General features: G+C 44.4%; 1 protein-coding gene across 1 annotated transcript; it reads right to left on the bottom strand.

The window, feature by feature from the left end:
- Positions 1-10,446: 10,446 nt before the first annotated feature.
- On the bottom strand, positions 10,447-17,631 carry GIMAP6 (GTPase, IMAP family member 6). Its single transcript, XM_043589899.1, has 3 exons — positions 17,338-17,631; positions 14,745-14,829; positions 10,447-12,114 (listed from the first exon to the last, which is right to left on the bottom strand). Exons 1-3 carry the CDS (start codon positions 17,509-17,511, stop codon positions 11,333-11,335), a joined length of 1,041 nt encoding a protein of 346 aa, XP_043445834.1. The 5' UTR covers positions 17,512-17,631; the 3' UTR covers positions 10,447-11,332.
- Positions 17,632-18,119: the final 488 nt, after the last annotated feature.

Genomic DNA, 18,119 nt, shown 5'->3' on the forward strand with positions numbered 1-18,119 from the left:
TGAGCCACCCAGGCTCCCCTACTTGGTTTGTTTTGTACTGAGAATGGTGTATTAAAATCTATTATTAGGGCATTTTAAGTCCTATATGCTCATATTTTCTGTAACTTTTTCATCAATAAAAATAGTTCCTGTGCTCCGTGGTGTGCACATTTTCTTAAGCATTATATCTCTGATAGACATTTGTGAGAAAGGACACTGAGATAGGGAAATTTTAATTCTATTTTTAATTCCTTTTGATATAATAGTTGCTTTTGTAGGAAAAATACTTTGAGCAAGCTTATGGAAATGAGTCCCCTAAGACTTTAAGTCAATTGCTTCTTGTGGAGCAGTGTGGAGTACATGGGAACAGCTTACATAGCAAAATTAAACATAGACTACATTTAATATAGAGAGAAAATGTAAAAACTTTAATTTTTATAGTCTTTCCTCAGTCTTACCCATTACTTCCAGAGAAAAATCATAACGAAATGTTTCATGTTGTTTAAAGAAGTCCAATGTGATCTGTCAAAGAGAACCTTTAGACAGAGTTCAGTCTATTTAAGTGACTTTGAGAGTCATGCCCCCCCACCCCACCATCACATTCCTCTCCTTCAGTGGGAGAGAGATGCCTATGTAACATGGGGGTTTGTTGAGAAGGATGGGATCCCATCCTCTACCTGTTGAATGTTGTCCCCTGTTTCTCAGTGTGGCTGATTTGGCAGTGATTCTCATTCAGTCCTGGAATATCAGCTGGAGTATGTTGGGCTGCACATAAGGGAAACATCACTAAAGTGGCTTAACAAACAAAAGGTTCAAATTTTATACAAAAGTTGGTGATGTAACTCTCCAAAGAACTTGATAACTTGATTTTTGTCTCCTTACCTGCTCCGCCATTTTTTGCAAGTGACTTTTGTCTCAAAGAAGCAAGATGACTGTTTCACCTCTGCCTTACAGATGGAAAGAAGATAGAAACAATAAGGAAGGTAGGGACTCCTGGGTGGTTCAGTCAGTTAAGTGCCCAACTCTTGATTTTGGCTTAGGTCATGATCTCATGGTTCCTGAAATCAAGCCCAGATTTGGGCTCTGGGCTGACAGTGCAAAGCCTGCTTGAGGTTTTCTCTCTCCCTCTTTCTCTCCCCCTCCTCTGCTCTCTCTTTCTCTCTTTCTCTCTCTCTCTCTCTATCTCCATCTCTGTCTCAAAATAAACTTAAAAGAAAGAAACAAAAAGGAAAACAGAATGTCACTTGTATTACAAAAGCAAAGCAAGCCCAGAAATCCCCAGGACTTTGGCTCCTATCTCTTGATCATGTGGTTACCACAGCTGCAAGAAACACTGTGTGATTTAGTATTTCACATGATACATCACTTTTATAAACACAACTGTAGTTTTGTTAGTAAGGAACAAAGGCAAGGTGGATAACACGCAGATGACAAGCAACATGAGCTATGTGTCGCTTGGGTGAATTTTCTCTACACCTTGCTGCACAGCTACGTCATTCTCACCCTCAAGGTGAATTCCCTTGACAATCTCCCAACCAAATTTTCATACAATTCTTAATGCTTCTTCATTTCACACATTCTCTATATTTTCTGAAGCATTAGCATGCATCAGAGCCAGTGGGAAGGCTTGTTAAAGTACAAAGTTTCTGATTCAGTAAGCTCTCAGTGGATCCTGAGAATCTGCATTCTCAGCAAACTCACAGGTGTTGTTGATGCTGCTTGTCTAAGACTATCCCTTCAGAGTGACTGCCCAGGAGCAAATAATCCTGTGTTTGAAAGGGAAAATGTTACCAGCTGGACAGAGTACTGAAGACTCCTTTCCAAGATTCTCAAGTGTACATGCAAAGAACTAAATCAAATAAGGCAAAATACCAGAATTCTATCAAAAGTCTAGGACTCCCTAGTAAAGAGGAAGTAGAGACCAGAGCAGGAACTGGAGTCCAAAGTTAGAAGACTTTATTCTTCTCCCTGAATGGAAGAGAGCTAGTCGTACATCCTGGGACTATCTGACAACCAGATTTACTGTCTGAGAAGGTGACTCAGTTGGGACCTGCCAGAAATAATTTCTTTGGTGTGCATACAGAATGGAATAAGTATCCAAAAGTGTGGGTCACGTCTGGTCCCAGCAAGCTAAAAGGGAGAAAGTACCATCTGCTTCCTGTTTTTGAAAAATAAAATATAATAAAAAGTGGTCTACTGGAAGTCAGAGTGTCCTAACATTCTCACATTCTGAAACAGATCAGTCACTCTGCCTTTCATGAGGAGATCATTTATGAAGGGCTCACAGCAGAGTTTCTACTTCCTGGGTGGTGGAGTTGGAGGGATTGGCATTTCCTCCTCTGAGCCAGAGAGAGGAGAGTCAACTCTTGGTGCAGTAAGTTGCTGCTTGTGGGACCCCTCCCTGTGACTTTCATAAAAATGCTAATGGGGAACCTCTGTGGCTCAGTTGGTTAAGCATCTGATTCCTGGGTTCATTTGGCTTAGGTGATGATCAAGGTTTTGTGATCCTGCTTGGAATTCTGTCTCTCCCTCCCTCTCTGCCCCTCTCTCACTCTCTCTCTCAAAATAAGTACGTAAACTTAAAAAAAAATGGTTAATATGTGTTGTTATTGTGGAAACCAGTTAAAGAGCTGAAGAACTACATCAAATGGGGTGAAATGGGACAATGCATATGATTGAGAAAGTAGAGGAAAGCCTAAGAAAGTGAGCTCAGAAAATTCCCAGAAAGAGCATGAAGGCTTTTGGCCTCTCTAGGCTATGGAAATGTACCTTGAGCCAAGTTTCACTAAATCTCCAAGGAGTAGGGTGAAGAAACATTTACAGATGCCTCATGTATGCCAGGAATTTGGTGCACAACATTGAACAGGGAAGAGTTTTCTGCCACCCACTACTGTGGTAGTAACTGTCAACATCCTGAGACACAAGTGACTAAAATACGAGATAATAAATTAGTACTTTGTCCCAGGCACACCCAGCATTAAATAGGTACTAGTCTTATTTGATGTCTTGGATGAGATAGGGAATGTTTCCATAAGAACAGATATAAGGTGAATCCTTACCTATGAATTATTCAGCTGTGCCAAATCCCCTGTTGTCACCATGACAACACTCACTGTCCCTCAAGGTCCCTTCTCTGCATCACAGGGAAGGAACCTAGAATGACATTCCATATCATCCCTTCTCCTGTAGGTCCAGGTTAAAGTTCACTAATGCAAGACGCTCCCTTGGGATTTGGAACATGTACGGGATGGAGTACCATTCTCTGGAAACTTTTGCAAACACACAGGTTTTATGCTTCATCACTGATGGCCATGAGAATTGCTGGTTTCAGAGCCCCAGTTAGCTTCTCAAACCCCTGCATTCCCAGCCTTCCCATGCGTGGGCAACTCTCTCATTTCCTAGATTAAAAGTTCTTCCTTCCTTCCTTCCTCCCTCCCTCCCTCCCTCCCTCCCTCCCTCCCTCCCTTTCTTTCTTTCTTTCTTTCTTTCTTTCTTTCTTTCAAGCAGGCTTCACGCCCAGTGCAGAACATAACATGGGGCTTGAACTCACAATCGTGAGATCAAGCTCTGAGCTGAGATCAAGAGTCAGATGCTTAACTGACTGAGCCATCCAGGTGTCCCTACATTTTACTTTTGGTACCTAGATTATGTTTTCCTAATCAAATACTCTGTTTAAGTGGTGGGAGCTGATATGTTTCTGGAAACAATCAAAGCAAAATAAAGGCAGGATCCAGCACTGGGAAAGAACATGATTCAGTAATTCTGGGGCATACAGTATGAGATCGAAGCTGGAGCCTTACGCAGGGATCTCCATTGTGAAAGATTGGTGCCAAATATCTATTAAAATTCTCATCGGACAGGCTCAAATGATTTTGAAATCCCCATACCTCTAATTTAATTGTTTGCCTTGAATTTACATCTCTTCACAGATTTGGGAATATTTTAAGACACACTAAAAATGTTATTTGGCCAGTGTCTTATATCATACTTCTCGTATGGTTCTAAAGAAAAATACTTGAAAGTTTTCAAATTTTATATCAATTAATCTTTGATATTATTAAAAAGATCTTGTCTTTTTTCTTTTTAAGCTTTTATTTAAATTCTAGTTATTTAACATATATGGCAAAATTGGCTTCAGGTATCGAATTTAGTGATTCATCACTTACATATAACACCCAGTGCTCATCATAAGTGCCCTCCTTATTACCCATCACCCACCTAGCCCATCCCCCACCCACCTCCTTCCATCAACCCTCAGTTTGTTCTTTATAGTTTAGAGTCTTTACGGTTTGCTTCCTTCTCTCTTTTTTCCTTCTCATGTGTTCATCTGTTTTGTTTCTTAAATCCCACATGTGAGTGAAATCATATGGTATTTGTCTTTCTTTGATTGACTTATTTTGCTTAGCATAATACACTCTAACTCCACCCATGTCGTTGCAAGTGGCAAAATGTCATTCATTTTGATCGCTGAGTATTATTCCCTTGTACATATATACACCACATCTTCTTTATCCATTCATCAGTCGGTGGACATTTGGGCTCTTTCCATAGTTGGCTATTGTTGATAGTGCTGCTATAAACATCAGGGTGCATGTGCCCCTTCAAATCTGTATTTTTGTATCCTTTGGTTAATACCTGGTAGTGCAATTGCTGGATCATACAGTAGTTCTACTTTTAATGTTTGTTTGTTTAAATTTACATCCAAGTTAGTTAGCATATAGTACAATAATAATAATAATGAATCCAGTGATTCATTCCCTACATATAACACCCAGCGCTCATCCCAACAAGTGTCCTCCTTAATGGCCGTTACCCATCTAGCCCACTCATAACCCTCCAGCAACCCTCAGTTTGTTCTCTATATTTAAGAGTCTCTTATATTTGGTCTCCATCCCTGTTTTTACATTATTTTTGCTTCCCTTCCGTTATGTTCATCTGTTTTGTATCTTAAATTCCACATAGGAGTGAAGTCATATGATATTTGTCTTTCTCTGATTGACTAATTTTGTTTAGCATAATACACTCTAGTTCCATCCACGTTGTTTCAAATGGCAAAATTTCATTCTTTTTGATTCCAAGCAATATTCCATTTTATATATACAATGGGGAATAAGTTTAAGAATTCTCTGAGCAGGAAGCCGCCACAGGGCGAAAGCACTCAGTGTAGAATGAAGCATAGAGTGGAAGCTGCTTTCACAGGATGAAAGCGTCCAAGAGCAGCTAGAGGTGGAAACCTGCTACAGCAGGGCAAAAGCCCCAGGATTTATCATTAAGTAAACAAAATGTAAAGCGGAAAGCCTTTACATAACAAAAGTGCCCAGAGCTAATCAGCGAGAAAAATGTCTTGTTAACCCTGAGGTAGCATGCTCTATCTGACTTAGCCCCTAGAAAGGTTAAGATAAACAGACACGGTGTCTGGTGCCTGCAGTAAACAGTCCTATGCTTGACACTGGGATTTTGTTTTATATTGACCCAAACCCCTAACACTGCATGCTTTCAAAACCTCCTTTCTTTCACACACATGAATTAATGATCACTATTTTATTGTCTCTTTCTGCATGTCCATAACGTTTGTAAGCCTTCCGATCCTAATAAATACAGAGCAAGGACCCTTACTCAGGTCTCTTGTCTCATCCTGGACATTAGCCTCTCTCATATTCAATTCTGCATCAGCTCTCTTGCTGGACAAGAGAAAACTCCAGACTCAAAGTCTGTGACAATATACCACATCTTCTTTATCCATTCATCTATTGATGGGCGTTTGGTCTCTTTTCATGCTTTAGCTATTGTCAATAGCACTACTATAAACATTAGGGTGCTTGTGCCCCTTTGAAACAGCACACCTGTATCCTTTGGATAAATACCTAGTAGTGTAGTAGGGTAGTTTTATTTTTAAATTTTTAAGGAACTTCCATACTGTTTTCCAGAGTGGCTGCACCAGTTTTCATTCCCACCAGTAGTGTCAAAGGGTTCCTTTTGCTCTGCATCCTTGCCAACATCTGTCATTGCCTGCGTTGTTAATTTTCCATGGTGACTGGTGTGAGGTGGTATCTCATTGTGGTTTTGATTTGTATTTCCTGATGATGAATGCTGTTGAGCTTTTTTTTTCATGTGTCTGTTAGCCATCTGGATGTCTTCTTTTAAAAAGTGTCTATTCATGTCTTTTGCCCATTTCTTCACTGGATTATTTGATTTTTGGGGTATTGAGTTTGATAAGTTCTTTATAGATTTTGGATATTAACCCTTTATCTGAGATGTCATTTGCAAATATCTTTTCCCATTCCATTGGTTGCCTTTTAGTTTTGCTGATTGTTTCTTTTGCTGTGCAGAGGTTTATCTTGATGAGGTCCCAATAGTTCATTTATGCTTTTGTTTTCCTTGCTTCTGGAGACATGTTGAGTAAGAAGTTGCTGCCACCAAGGTCAAAGAGGTTTTTGCCTTATTTTTAATGTTTAAAGATAAAGATAAGATAAAAATAACGTTTTAAGATAAAGAAATAGTCAGAAGACATGAACAGACATTTTTCCAAAGAAGAAATACAGATGGATAACAGACATTTGAAAAGATGTTCAGCATCACTCATCATCATATGGGAAATACAAATCAAAACCACCATGAGATACCACCTCATACCTGTGAGAACGACTAAAATTAACAAGTCAGAAAGCAACAGATATTTGTAAGGATGTGGAGAAAGGGGAACTCTCTTGCACCGTTTGGGAATGCAAACTGGTGCAGCCACTCTGGAAAACAATTATAGAGGTTCCTCAAAAAGGTCTTCTCTTCCATGGGCAATTGTTTGGTGCCTTAATGGAAGGTCTTTCATATTTTGATACTTTAAAAATCTTAGGCTTTTCCTAAAATTTTCCAACAAAACTTACCGTAGCCAAAGTAGTAATTTCTTTAACCATCTCTCCAACTAAAGCATTTTTCTTTTTTGTGCAATAATCAAAGCTGCTTTATTTTTTTTCAATATATGAAATTTATTGTCAAATTGGTTTCCATACAACACCCAGTGCTCATCCCAAAAGGTGCCCTCCTCAATGCCCATCACCCACCCTTCCCTCCCTCCCACCCCCCATCAACCCTCAGTTTGTTCTCAGTTTTTAACAGTCTCCTATGTTTTGGCTCTCTCCCACTCTAACCTCTTTTTTTTTTCCCTTCCCCTCCCCCATGGGTTTCTGTTAAGTTTCTCAGGATCCACATAAGAGTGAAACCATATGGTATCTGTCTTTCTCTGTATGGCTTATTTCACTTAGCATCACACTCTCCAGTTCCATCCATGTTGCTACAAAAGGCCATATTTCATTCTTTCTCATTGCCACGTAGTATTCCATTGTGTATATAAACCACAATTTCTTTATCCATTCATCAGTTGATGGACATTTAGGCTCTTTCCATAATTTGGCTATTGTTGAGAGTGCTGCTATAAACATTGGCATTCAAAGCTGCTTTAAAGTAGCCCAAGTTAAAAGCTCAGATCCTGTTAAAAATTGTTTAGAATTGTTTTGTTGGGCATTTGATTCTGGCTCAGTTACTGGTTTTGTCCATTTTGTTTTTGATTGTTGAGAGGAAATGTTTCATCAAAATTCCTATGTGTATCCTGAAAACATCTCTAACCACTTTGTTTCTGGCTTTGTTGTACTACAACAAAGTGCAATTGCTGCTCATCATGAATTTTGTAACATATGTTGGTCTGGTCTCTTTCTCTTTCTCTGTTCTTGTCATGGAGTTCACCTGGTGATCTCCATTCATTCTGTATCAGTATTATGCATTCATTTCAAAGTTAAAAATTTGTCCATGATTTTTAAACCAAAAATTAATTTAATTATATTATGAATAAAATAATCAGTATTTAAATTTAATTACCACCTATAATGTAGGTAGGCATTACTGTGATTTGTACTGTCTACATCCAGTATTCAAACACAAGTATTGCCTCAGTGAAAGAAGATTACTCAAACAGAATCAATCTATTGACAGGACTATAGCTCGGTGACAGGTTTATGGCTGACACTAGAAACAATGCATACGTCCCACATCTGCACTGCAAAACAGCAATAATATGTAATACAATATTCAAGGGAAATTTATTTCCACCTAAACAACAAAGCTGTGTTTCATGGTAAAATATTTTACACTGCTTCAGCTTTTAAATTTAAATTAAAGCTAATTATAACTAAATTAAAATTCAAACTTCCTTTTCTCAGGTACACCAGCTACATTTCAAGTGCTCAATAGCCACACATGACTAATGCTTACCATACTGAACACTGAAATTTCTAGAAAATACTCAAATATTTGGAACTCAAACACATACGTCTAAATAACCCATGAGTGAGAAAAAACATCACAAAGAATATAGAAAATATTTTATTTTTTTTTTAATTTTTTTTTTCAACCTTTATTTATTTTTGGGACAGAGAGAGACAGAGCATGAACGGGTGAGGGGCAGAGAGAGAGGGAGACACAGAATCGGAAACAGGCTCCAGGCTCCGAGCCATCAGCCCAGAGCCCGATGTGGGGCTCGAACTCACGGACCGCGAGATCGTGACCTGGCTGAAGTCAGACGCTTAACCGACTGCGCCACCCAGGCGCCCCAGAAAATATTTTAAACTGATAGTGAAAATGGAATATACACAAATTTGTGAGATGTAGATACACATGTGTAGAGGGAAATTTTATAACTTCCTATCCTTATGTTAGAAAACAAGAATTTTAAATAATTTATAAGATATTGTAGATAATACATTGTAGAGACTCAAGATATTACTATCTCCTGAAGAATATTGACTTTGTTGTAGCAGGCACTTAAATTACTGGTGGATCGGGGCGTCTGGGTGGCTTAGTCGGTTGAGCGTCTGGCTTCAGGTCAGGTCATGATCTCACGGTTTGTGAGTTTGAGCCCCGCGTCAGGCTCTGTGCTGACAGCTTGGAGCCTGGAGCCTGTTTTGGATTCTGTGTCTCCCTCTCTCTCTGCTCCTCCCCTGCTTGTGCTCTGTCTCTATCTCTCAAAATAAATAAATGAACATTTAAAAAAATTACTGGTGGATCACTTTGGCTTTGAGAAGGCTTGGTTTTACACATTCCTAGGAAGGGACTACTTTGAGCTTGGTCTTCTTTTATTTTATTTTATTTTTATTTTTTTAATATAAAATTTATTGTCAAATTGGTTTCCATACAACACCCAGTGCTCATCCCAAGTGCTCATCCCAAAAGTTGCTCTCCTCAATGCCCATGAGCTTGGTCTTCTTTTAGAGCAAATCCCTTTGCCCTGATGTGGTTTTTACTCCAGAAACATGACCCTTTCAGTATCGCCATGGAATGCTTGGTGAACTGGAACCTCAGATTCCATCTTTGCTGCTATCAGTACTGTGACCAATTCTCTCAGGCTTCCGGAAAAAAATTTCTTCTAGACAGTTTGGGGATTACAGTTCCCTGTAGTGTCTGCCTGCATTTGGTCACTCCCCAATGCCTTCAAGCAACTGTTGTATAATTATTATTATTTTGTATTTTCCACATAGTTTTTCAGTGTTATTACAGGAGTGTTGGGAGCTGGAAACAACCCCTGATACTTTTAACAGCTGCTTGGACCCAACGGGGGAGGAAACAACCTAGTGTGCACTGAGCTCTTCTGGTTGTCCACATCCCCATTTTTCATGCTTTTTTCAGTGTAGAGATGTTTTTAGAAAGGCACAAATTCTGAAGCTGGCGATTTCACAGCCTTGGCCAAGACAACACTCTGTCTTCAGCCCACCCCCACCTCCACCCACATCACTTTTTTTCTTACTGGTTCACAGACTGTGGAGTTTCCAGAACATATCCACACACGTCTTCCCCCATTGTCTGAAGCTGAGGGAGCGATAGTGCCCCATCTATCCCTTCTCCTGAAATCTTGTGGGACTTATCACCGCTGATTTTTAATCATAAAGGAGAAAAGAACCCACTGTATTTGATGTAATTAAAACCAATTTCTTTAGGATTTTTATTTATTTTATTATTTTATTTTTCTTTTTTCAAGGATTTTTATTGGATAACGTGTTTTGAGTAACTTGCCATTTAGACTCAGTGAATGAGGCTGTCATTTGGTCAATGTATTTTCTTTTCTTTTTTTTTTTGTATTAAAAATTTTTTTTCAACGCTTATTTATTTTTGGGACAGAGAGAGACAGAGCATGAACGGGGGAGGGGCAGAGAGAGAGGGAGACACAGAATCAGAAACAGGCTCCAGGCTCTGAGCCATCAGCCCAGAGCCTGACGCGGGGCTCGAACTCACGGACCGCGAGATCGGGTCAATGTATTTTCTGTTATGAAATTAACAAAGCTGACAGTTAAAACAAGATCACTTAAAGAAATTAATCTTCTAATGGAAATGCAAATGATTTTAGCTTTCACCCTGAAGAATGGATGCCTGAGAATAACAAAGGAAATATTAAAATGTAGACTGGCATATTATACGCAAAGCCTCTGAAATGAAATCAATATTTTATTCATAAGAAAGGAAGAAAAGTAGGAGACAAGAACAGAATTGAAAATCCTGACATAGATCTTACAGAATATGAAAACGTATCATATGATCAACGTGCTTCAGCTCAGTGGGAAATTGATGGCATATCTAATAAATGGTTCTGGCACAAAGACTTAAGTATGCACCCCCAAATAAGTCTTGTTGGGCCCTGAGACACTTTTCTGAATATTCTGGCAAAAGAAACGCTCAAACTTTCTTAGAGGTCCATTTGGTCTGGGTTAGAGAGGTGTCCCGGCCTCCACACTGCGAGATGTAGTCCGCGGGCATCTGGTTGTAGAGACTTAACCATTGGACGAAACCAAACAGACCTGACGCTGTGTCCTCTGATCTCTGACCGCCCTCCAGCACTTCCCACCCCTCCCAGATGAAGGTAACTGGAGACCCTCTGTCACACAGCTTGAAGGAAGGAAAAGAGACTAGGGGCGGGTATGCTGCTCCAGTCTGCTCCAATTCTGCTTCCATCAGTTGGTCAGACTCTCCAGAAGCATCTAGAACCTCAAAGAAGCTGAGGTGCACCTGAGGCGCACCTATCTCCTTATGCAGCTAGATGGCCAGAGCCAGACCCCATTCTGCTTTCTTCTCCATGCGCAGCAACAGCCCTCCAGAAAGACGCCCGCGCACTGCAGAGTTCTCCCCTCCACCTGGCATGCTGCTCCCTACAGCGTAGAAGCCATTCAACCGCCCCGGAAGGTGTGATGAAGGCCCCCGGGGGGTTCGAGCTGGGCACTCCGGACCGCACCCGCGGATCAGGAGACTGGGATGGCCAAGGACCCACGGGCACGGAGAGGCCGACAGCTGGCCACGGAGGCTGAGGCCCGGCCGAGGCTCAAATGGGCTCCCTCTTCAGCAGACGTCTGTAAACTTCCTCCGATTCCTTCTGGATCTGGCACAGACCCTCCCGCCAGGGCTCCGCGCCGGGCGCCTCCTCTGAGCCGCTCCCCCCGGGCACCTGCTTCTCCTGGCCGTCTCCGCGCAGACCGTTCCGCTGGCAGTAGCGGTAGGCGCGGTTGCTGAAGTGCCGGTGGTTGTTCTCCCACAGGATGCAGTTGACCTGCCCCAGGAGCTCCCGCAGCTGCGCCTCCTGCTCCGCGCCGCCCGTCGCGTTGTTGAAGGCGCAGTGGCGCCGTGAGCACTGCCGGTCCAGCCGGGCCAGGGGCTCGTTGTCGGTCTCCCGCAGGTACTGCTCCAAGGAGCCCCCTTCCAGGTCCTCCTTGCGCGTGAACACCAGCACCGTGTGGGCCAGCACGCCCACCCCGAAGGCCTCCTGGAGGCGCCGCACCGCCCGCCGGTCCTCTTCCGTGTAGCGGCCCAGCTGCGTCACCAGCAGCACCGCGTGCGGCCCGGGGGCGGAAAAGACGACCGCCTCGCACACGGCCTCCAGCGGGGCACACGGGGACAGGATGTCGGGGGTGTCGATCACCTCGAGCTCCAGGCCGGCCCAGTCGCGGCTGGCCCTCTGCAGGGCCCGGGTCACCGGTTGAGCGCTGAGTTTAGACTGGAATTCTTTCCTGCCCAGGATGCTGTTTCCCGTCGCGCTCTTCCCGCTGCCGGCTTTCCCCACTAGGAGGAGCCTCAGTCTCTGGGGGCTCGGTGGGGCCTTCCCCAGACCTGGAAGCGCCGAAACAAAGCAGAGGGAGCTGGGGTTAGAGCCGCGTGGCTGGGAGCTCCCTGACCGGGGCAGGGCGTCGGCGGGAGGCGGGGGGGGGGGGGGGGGGGGGGGGGGGAGCGGAAGACCCGCCTCTGCACCGGAGACCTGCGGGGGGAGGGGGACGGGGGAGGCTCACGTTCTTTCTTGCCTTTTTAAAGCCTTTTTTTAACAAGTGTGGTAAAAAGACAATGTAAAAAATTATAGAATATAGCAAAATTCATCATTGTACCCAGTTTGAGGTGAGGCGCTCAGTGCATTCACATCATGTGCAATCATCACTGTGCACCTCAAGAATTTTTTTTATCATCCCAGACTGTCCTGATGAAACCGCAACTCCCCATTACTCCCTCCGCACTAATTCCTGGTGACCTCTAGTGTTCTTTCTGCGTCTAGGAGTCTGACCATTCTAGGTAGAACATGCGAGTGGAATATTGCAGGATTTGCTTTTTTGTGTCTGGCTTCTTTAATTCAGCATAACGCCCTCAGATTCACCCATGTTGTAGCACGTGTCCGGACTGCCTTCCTTTTTAAGGCTGGATCATACCCCATTGTAGGTTTGTATCATATTTTGTTTATTCATAAACATATATGAACATTTGGGTTGTTTCCACCTTTTACTATTGTGAATAATGCTGCTGTGAACATTAGCGTACAAATGTCTGAGTCCCCGGCTCTCAGTTCTTTTGGGTATCCACCCAGAAGGGGAATTGCTGGATGGTGTGGTCGAATACCACATTTTTATGGTTCGGTTTTGACATTTCTTATCAGGGTCATCTGTTCTCACCCAGATGGGAATTAGCCCAATATGACTATGGAACCCTGGGCTTCCCTAAGTCTCCCTGATTGGAGATCCTTCTCAGTAAGAGCAGGAAGAAAAAGAAACACGTGACCTCATGCGTCTGACCATATCACCTTCTTCAGCTTTTGTGGCAGAGAATGTTGGGAGTGTGGGGCCACCTCAACCCACCCCCAGGCTCCAAGTGCAGAAACACCCTGCGGCCACATTCTTATTCAGCAGCCTTGAAGTCTGGGTTGGACATTCTCACCCAGCAGAATACCAGAACCATGAGCTGAGAGAGACTTGGAGATGCCAATTTAATATCGAGAAACCTAGTGTCAAGGTTCTTGGATTCTTGGGGCTGAGCACCAGGAAGGGAATTAATTCCCTTCTGACCTTTCAGATCTGAGACCCAGAGCACACAGAGAAATGCCAACTAATAAATGGTTTCCAAGTCTATTCCCCCATTGAAGATAGTGATGTGTCTCAACAGCAGAGCCCTGAGCCTCCTGAGGGGAGGATGGACACTGACTTCCTCAGAATCTCTTCAGCAATGACATGTTTTTTCTGCTGCCTGCCACCCAGGCCAGGCTGACCCAGCAGCCAATTCTGACCGAATGGCTTTGACTCCCTCCAGCTTCCCCCAGCTGACTTGAAAGGAATTTGAGTGAATGGATGAGGGTTTCAAGGAAGCATGGAACATTCACCTCTGCCCTCCCAGCCAATGAAAAGCTGGGCAAAGGTAGCAAACCCTGTCTCTGCACACGCCTGGGACCAGAGCACACCACTGGAATTTAAATATACCACTTGAGCGCTGGAGAGGATTTTTCAAGTAATATTTAACCTTGATTGCCGCAAGAATAGGTAAATTGGCCCCTGGGTGGTTCAGTCAGCTGGGCGTCTGACTTCGGCTCAGGTCATGATCTCACACTCTGTGAGTTTGAGCCTGCTTCAGATTCTATGTCTCCCTCTCTCTGCCCCTCCCCCATTCATGCTCTGTCTCTGTCTCAAAAATAAGCATCAAAAAACATTTAAAAAAAAAAGAATAGGTAAATCGGGTATCAGCACTTCTATGGGTAATTTGCTTTGGTGGTTTATTAATAAGGCTCTCTCCCAGTGGCTCAGGCCATTGAAGTTCATGTAGTAAAAAGCTGTTTGTGTTAAAATACATAATGAATCACAAATAATTTCTTCTGGGCAGGAAATTGGATGGATTTCCAGCATTCCCAGATTCTGTCTGCCCAAGGTAGATGGCAAAGTTGAGCCCTTGAAAGTTAAAAGCCTGGCCCTGATGCAGTAGCTTTTGGAGAGAACCCCCTCCAGAAGGCCAAGCCCAGTTCTGAGGCAGCAGGCAAGTACATCCTATCTGCTCACATGCTGCTTTGCAACCCGTATGACCCTGAGAGCTCTCCCATCTGATCCAGCCAAGCACCTGCATGGGGTCTGTTGGCTGCAGAGCCTCGGGCTCCAGTGAGCCGTTTGGTCACACCGACTATCAGCACATCCTACCTGAGGAAGCAAGCCCAGAATGCACAGACCCCTTTCTTTGGGCCTGGCACAGAGATTTAGTAAAGGGGGCGGCTGGCACTGTGTCTCCCTTTGTTTCCCCCACTGTGCCCATCAGGCCCCTCTCTGTCTTATTTGGCTGCAGTAAAGGAAGACCCCCCCCCAACCCAAAGCCCCCTTGATGGCAGCCCAGGTGGGCAAATCTCTACAGGGATGGACCCCGCTGCCTGTCCCAGTGCACCACCTGTCATTAAACATCCCCATCCACACCTCTCTCAAGCTCATTTCTGCTAGAAAGTAGTTTACCTCCTATAACGTCTTGTTTAGGATCCTGACACAGTGCTCCTGCAGGATTATCCTGGACAATCTCTTCATATTCTTCCTTCTTTATCTAGAGAAAACCATAATATGTCTTACTGGTTTTTCAACAGTTTTAAGAGGCACCTGACTTTTGCCTTTCTCTTGCCAGAAGCTTAGGTTTGAGGGGAGCAGCCTGAATGAGGAGAGAGAGGAGGGCGTCTGAGGGGTCTTTCCTTCCTTTGCAGACCCTGTTTTCTCTCTTCTCCCCCCATCCCTACTGTGGTCTCTATTGGCAGTGTAAGAGACTTCATGGAGAAAGGTGAACTGTGAACTGGCCTGACAGCCGAGGTGGCAGGTAGTATTTGGAGAGACAGGGTCCTAGAGCTGTTCTGTGAGGAGAGAAAAGAACAGAGAGCAGAGGCAGGTCTGATACTGGGTCCTGAGAGCAGTGGGAAGACTGGTGTGGCCACAGTGTATCTGGAGGGCATGGGCAGGAAGTCGTGGCGAGGGACTGGCTGGGGGATGGGGGCAGGGATCTTGGGCCAAAACGGGTAGTCCAGGCCTGACCTTTGGGGAAGGTTTGGCAGTTAGGAAGTTAGGATTACAGAGGGCTTACAGGTTGGTGGCCAGGTTCTGCTGTGAGGACAGGAATGGGGCCATCAGGGTGTGGGGCAGAGTCCTGCTGGGAGCCAGGAGACCGCAGTGCTCATCTCCAATGGCCATCAGTTGGTCACAGTGGATGGTCACACTGCCTGGGCCTTATTGTCCCCATAAGTGTGAATGCTAGGCCTGAACTAAATGTCCCTGAGGTCTCCTCCCCTGTGGGAAGGGCCATGCCACTCTATCCAGGAACTTCAGGCATCCTTCTGAGGACAGCATGTAACCTCGCTCAGTGCATCCTGCCTCATGGACTAACACAGTTGCCTATGTCAGGGGCCCGTCAGCCTATAGCTGCTTGATATTCTCTGTGGAGTCAGGGAGGAAACTGCATGGCTCCAGGACTGTTTTTCCAGAACATGTAAGACTCTCAGAGACACAGTCAGATGAATGTCGCCAGACAAAGGCTGTGGGGTGTGGGGAGACCCAGCTACAGGGGGCCCTGATAGGCCTGGTTTTCCCATTGCCACAACATCCTCAGAAAGTCATTGTACTCTGTTAACCTGGCAAATGACTTCAGTCCTGCCCTTATCCTGGGAGCTGCCCAGTGGGAGGTCAGTGTGGCCCTTGCTGTATGGTTGTTGGCTTTACTTAGCAATGTCACCTCTGAAGGGCCAGGCTCAAAACAGTCACAGTCCAGTAAGTCATGTGACTTCAGGAAAAGAGAGTGACCAGGTCAGGGGAACAGCTGTCCCCAGCTATCCCTAGCAGGGATACAGCATTTGCTTATCCAAAGGGCTTCTGGAACAAGGAGATTAGTGCTCCTATCTCTGTACCTGGAGACCCCTCAACCTCTTTGTCCTTCGCTTCCTTACATCCTTGGTGGAAACTGAGGCAGTACTTCACCAGCAAAATCTCGTGACTCCTTTAGAAAGAAGGGGAGGCTCAGTGGAAAGTAACAGCAGGGCGGGTAGGTGAGCTGGGTGAGGAACACAGGCAGAAAATTTGCACTGTGCGCCCCAGCCTTGCACCAGCAAGTGAGTCCGCGCCCCAGGCCTTGCTGCTTTGCCCCTGCCTGGCCAGCACCTCACATGCCTGCCTCGCCGCACTTGGTAGGTTTTGTCTCCAGCACAGAGCATAAGCAGCTATGTCCCCCCACTTAATGCTTCTCAGGAGGAGAGTCAACTCGCCAAAGCATCTTGCTCAGAGCTAAACAGTGAATTCGAGCAGGGAACAGAGTTCTTCTGACTCTTATTCATGGATGGGTTCGTACCACTGTAAACGCACACTGCATGCACTACACACGTGCACTCACAAACACAACACACACCCACACACTCACAAACACACACCCACACAAACACAGCACACACTAATACACTTGCAAACATACACACAAACACAACACACACCCACACACTCGCAAACACACACCCACACTCACATTCACACAGACTCACAAACACAACAAACACACACACACTCAAATACAACCACACATAGTCACAAACAGCACACACCCACACTCACAAACACAACACACGCCCACACACTTGCAAACATGCACACACTCACAAACTTGCAAACACACACTCATAAACACAGCATACACCTATACACAAACACACACACACAAACGTGTCACACATAACACTGCACACATACAATCAGAAAACTCCACACACATATTCACAAATACATAAACACATAAACACACACACAAAACACACAAACATAAAACACCCACATACACACAGAAACAAATACACAACATACACAGTCACACAAACACACATAAATACACAACATACACAGTCACAAAAACACACAGATACACATCAACATAAACATACACATCAGCACATCACACACACTCCACCCATACACATACACTCCCAAACACAGCACATACACAAACACAAACATACAACACACATAGAAACATACATACACAACACACACACACGCACACAAACACACACTCTCACTCACTCAGACTTACCACTCCGTCAGCCGTAGAGGAAGAGGAATGGTCATGTTTTCTGTCTCCTGGGTCCGTGCTGTCTTGTGAGTTCTTTGTGTCTCCTTTTAGGGACGACACATTGCAGGCTTCTGGGGACTTTGACTGGAAGAGGTAGAGGAAAGTGTCCATGGCATATGAATATATAGAATACATTGCTTATAGTTTTCAGTAAAATGGGATCAGAAAGCTCAGCTCAAGCTTTGCTTGAGCTTTGCTCAAGAAAGAGCAAAGTCTGCTGTGTGGGGAACAGGAAGTGGGTGAGAACACCCAGGGCCAAGCCCTTCTCAGTCGGAACACATGCTGTTTGCACTTTGTCTGTGGCTTTGGTAATATAAACAGGAAAAACAAGAACATCAGTATTGTTATTATTTTTGTCCTGAACCAGGATAACTCAGAGGCTTAGAAAGAAGCAGCAGACCCTTCAGAAAATTTTGTGCCAGGGACCTGATTTTTTACTGATCTCCTCCCTTGTTTGCAAGTTGCCTGTCTCCTGCACGTACCAATGCCTTCACCATTGTGGTGGATGCCCATTGTCTCTTCCTCCCTCCTTAACTCCAACTTCCTTTAAGTATTTTCTCTCAGGTCGAGACCTGCAGACTGGAACTGCTGGGTCCTGGGTGGCACATCCTCAGAGATTAGAGCTACTCCACTGGCTCCAGTCAGCTGACTGTGGGCCATGGGACTCGTCAGCTCCAAAACAATTGAGCCAATCCCTTGTAATAAATCTCTTTATGTATGTGTGTATACAACACACACACACA

The sequence above is a fragment of the Prionailurus bengalensis genome, chromosome A2 (genome assembly GCF_016509475.1).
Source record: "Prionailurus bengalensis isolate Pbe53 chromosome A2, Fcat_Pben_1.1_paternal_pri, whole genome shotgun sequence".
Lineage (NCBI taxonomy): Eukaryota > Metazoa > Chordata > Mammalia > Carnivora > Felidae > Prionailurus > Prionailurus bengalensis.

Coding starts and splice junctions, on each gene's coding strand:
- GIMAP6 (XM_043589899.1), bottom strand. CDS start 17,511: ATGTATTCTATATATTCATATGCCATGGACACTTTCCTCTACCTCTTC. Junction 14,830..17,337: donor CCTCTACGGCTGACGGAGTG/GTAAGTCTGAGT, acceptor GGTTTTCTCTAG/ATAAAGAAGGAAGAATATGA. Junction 12,115..14,744: donor TAAACAAGACGTTATAGGAG/GTAAACTACTTT, acceptor CGGCGCTTCCAG/GTCTGGGGAAGGCCCCACCG.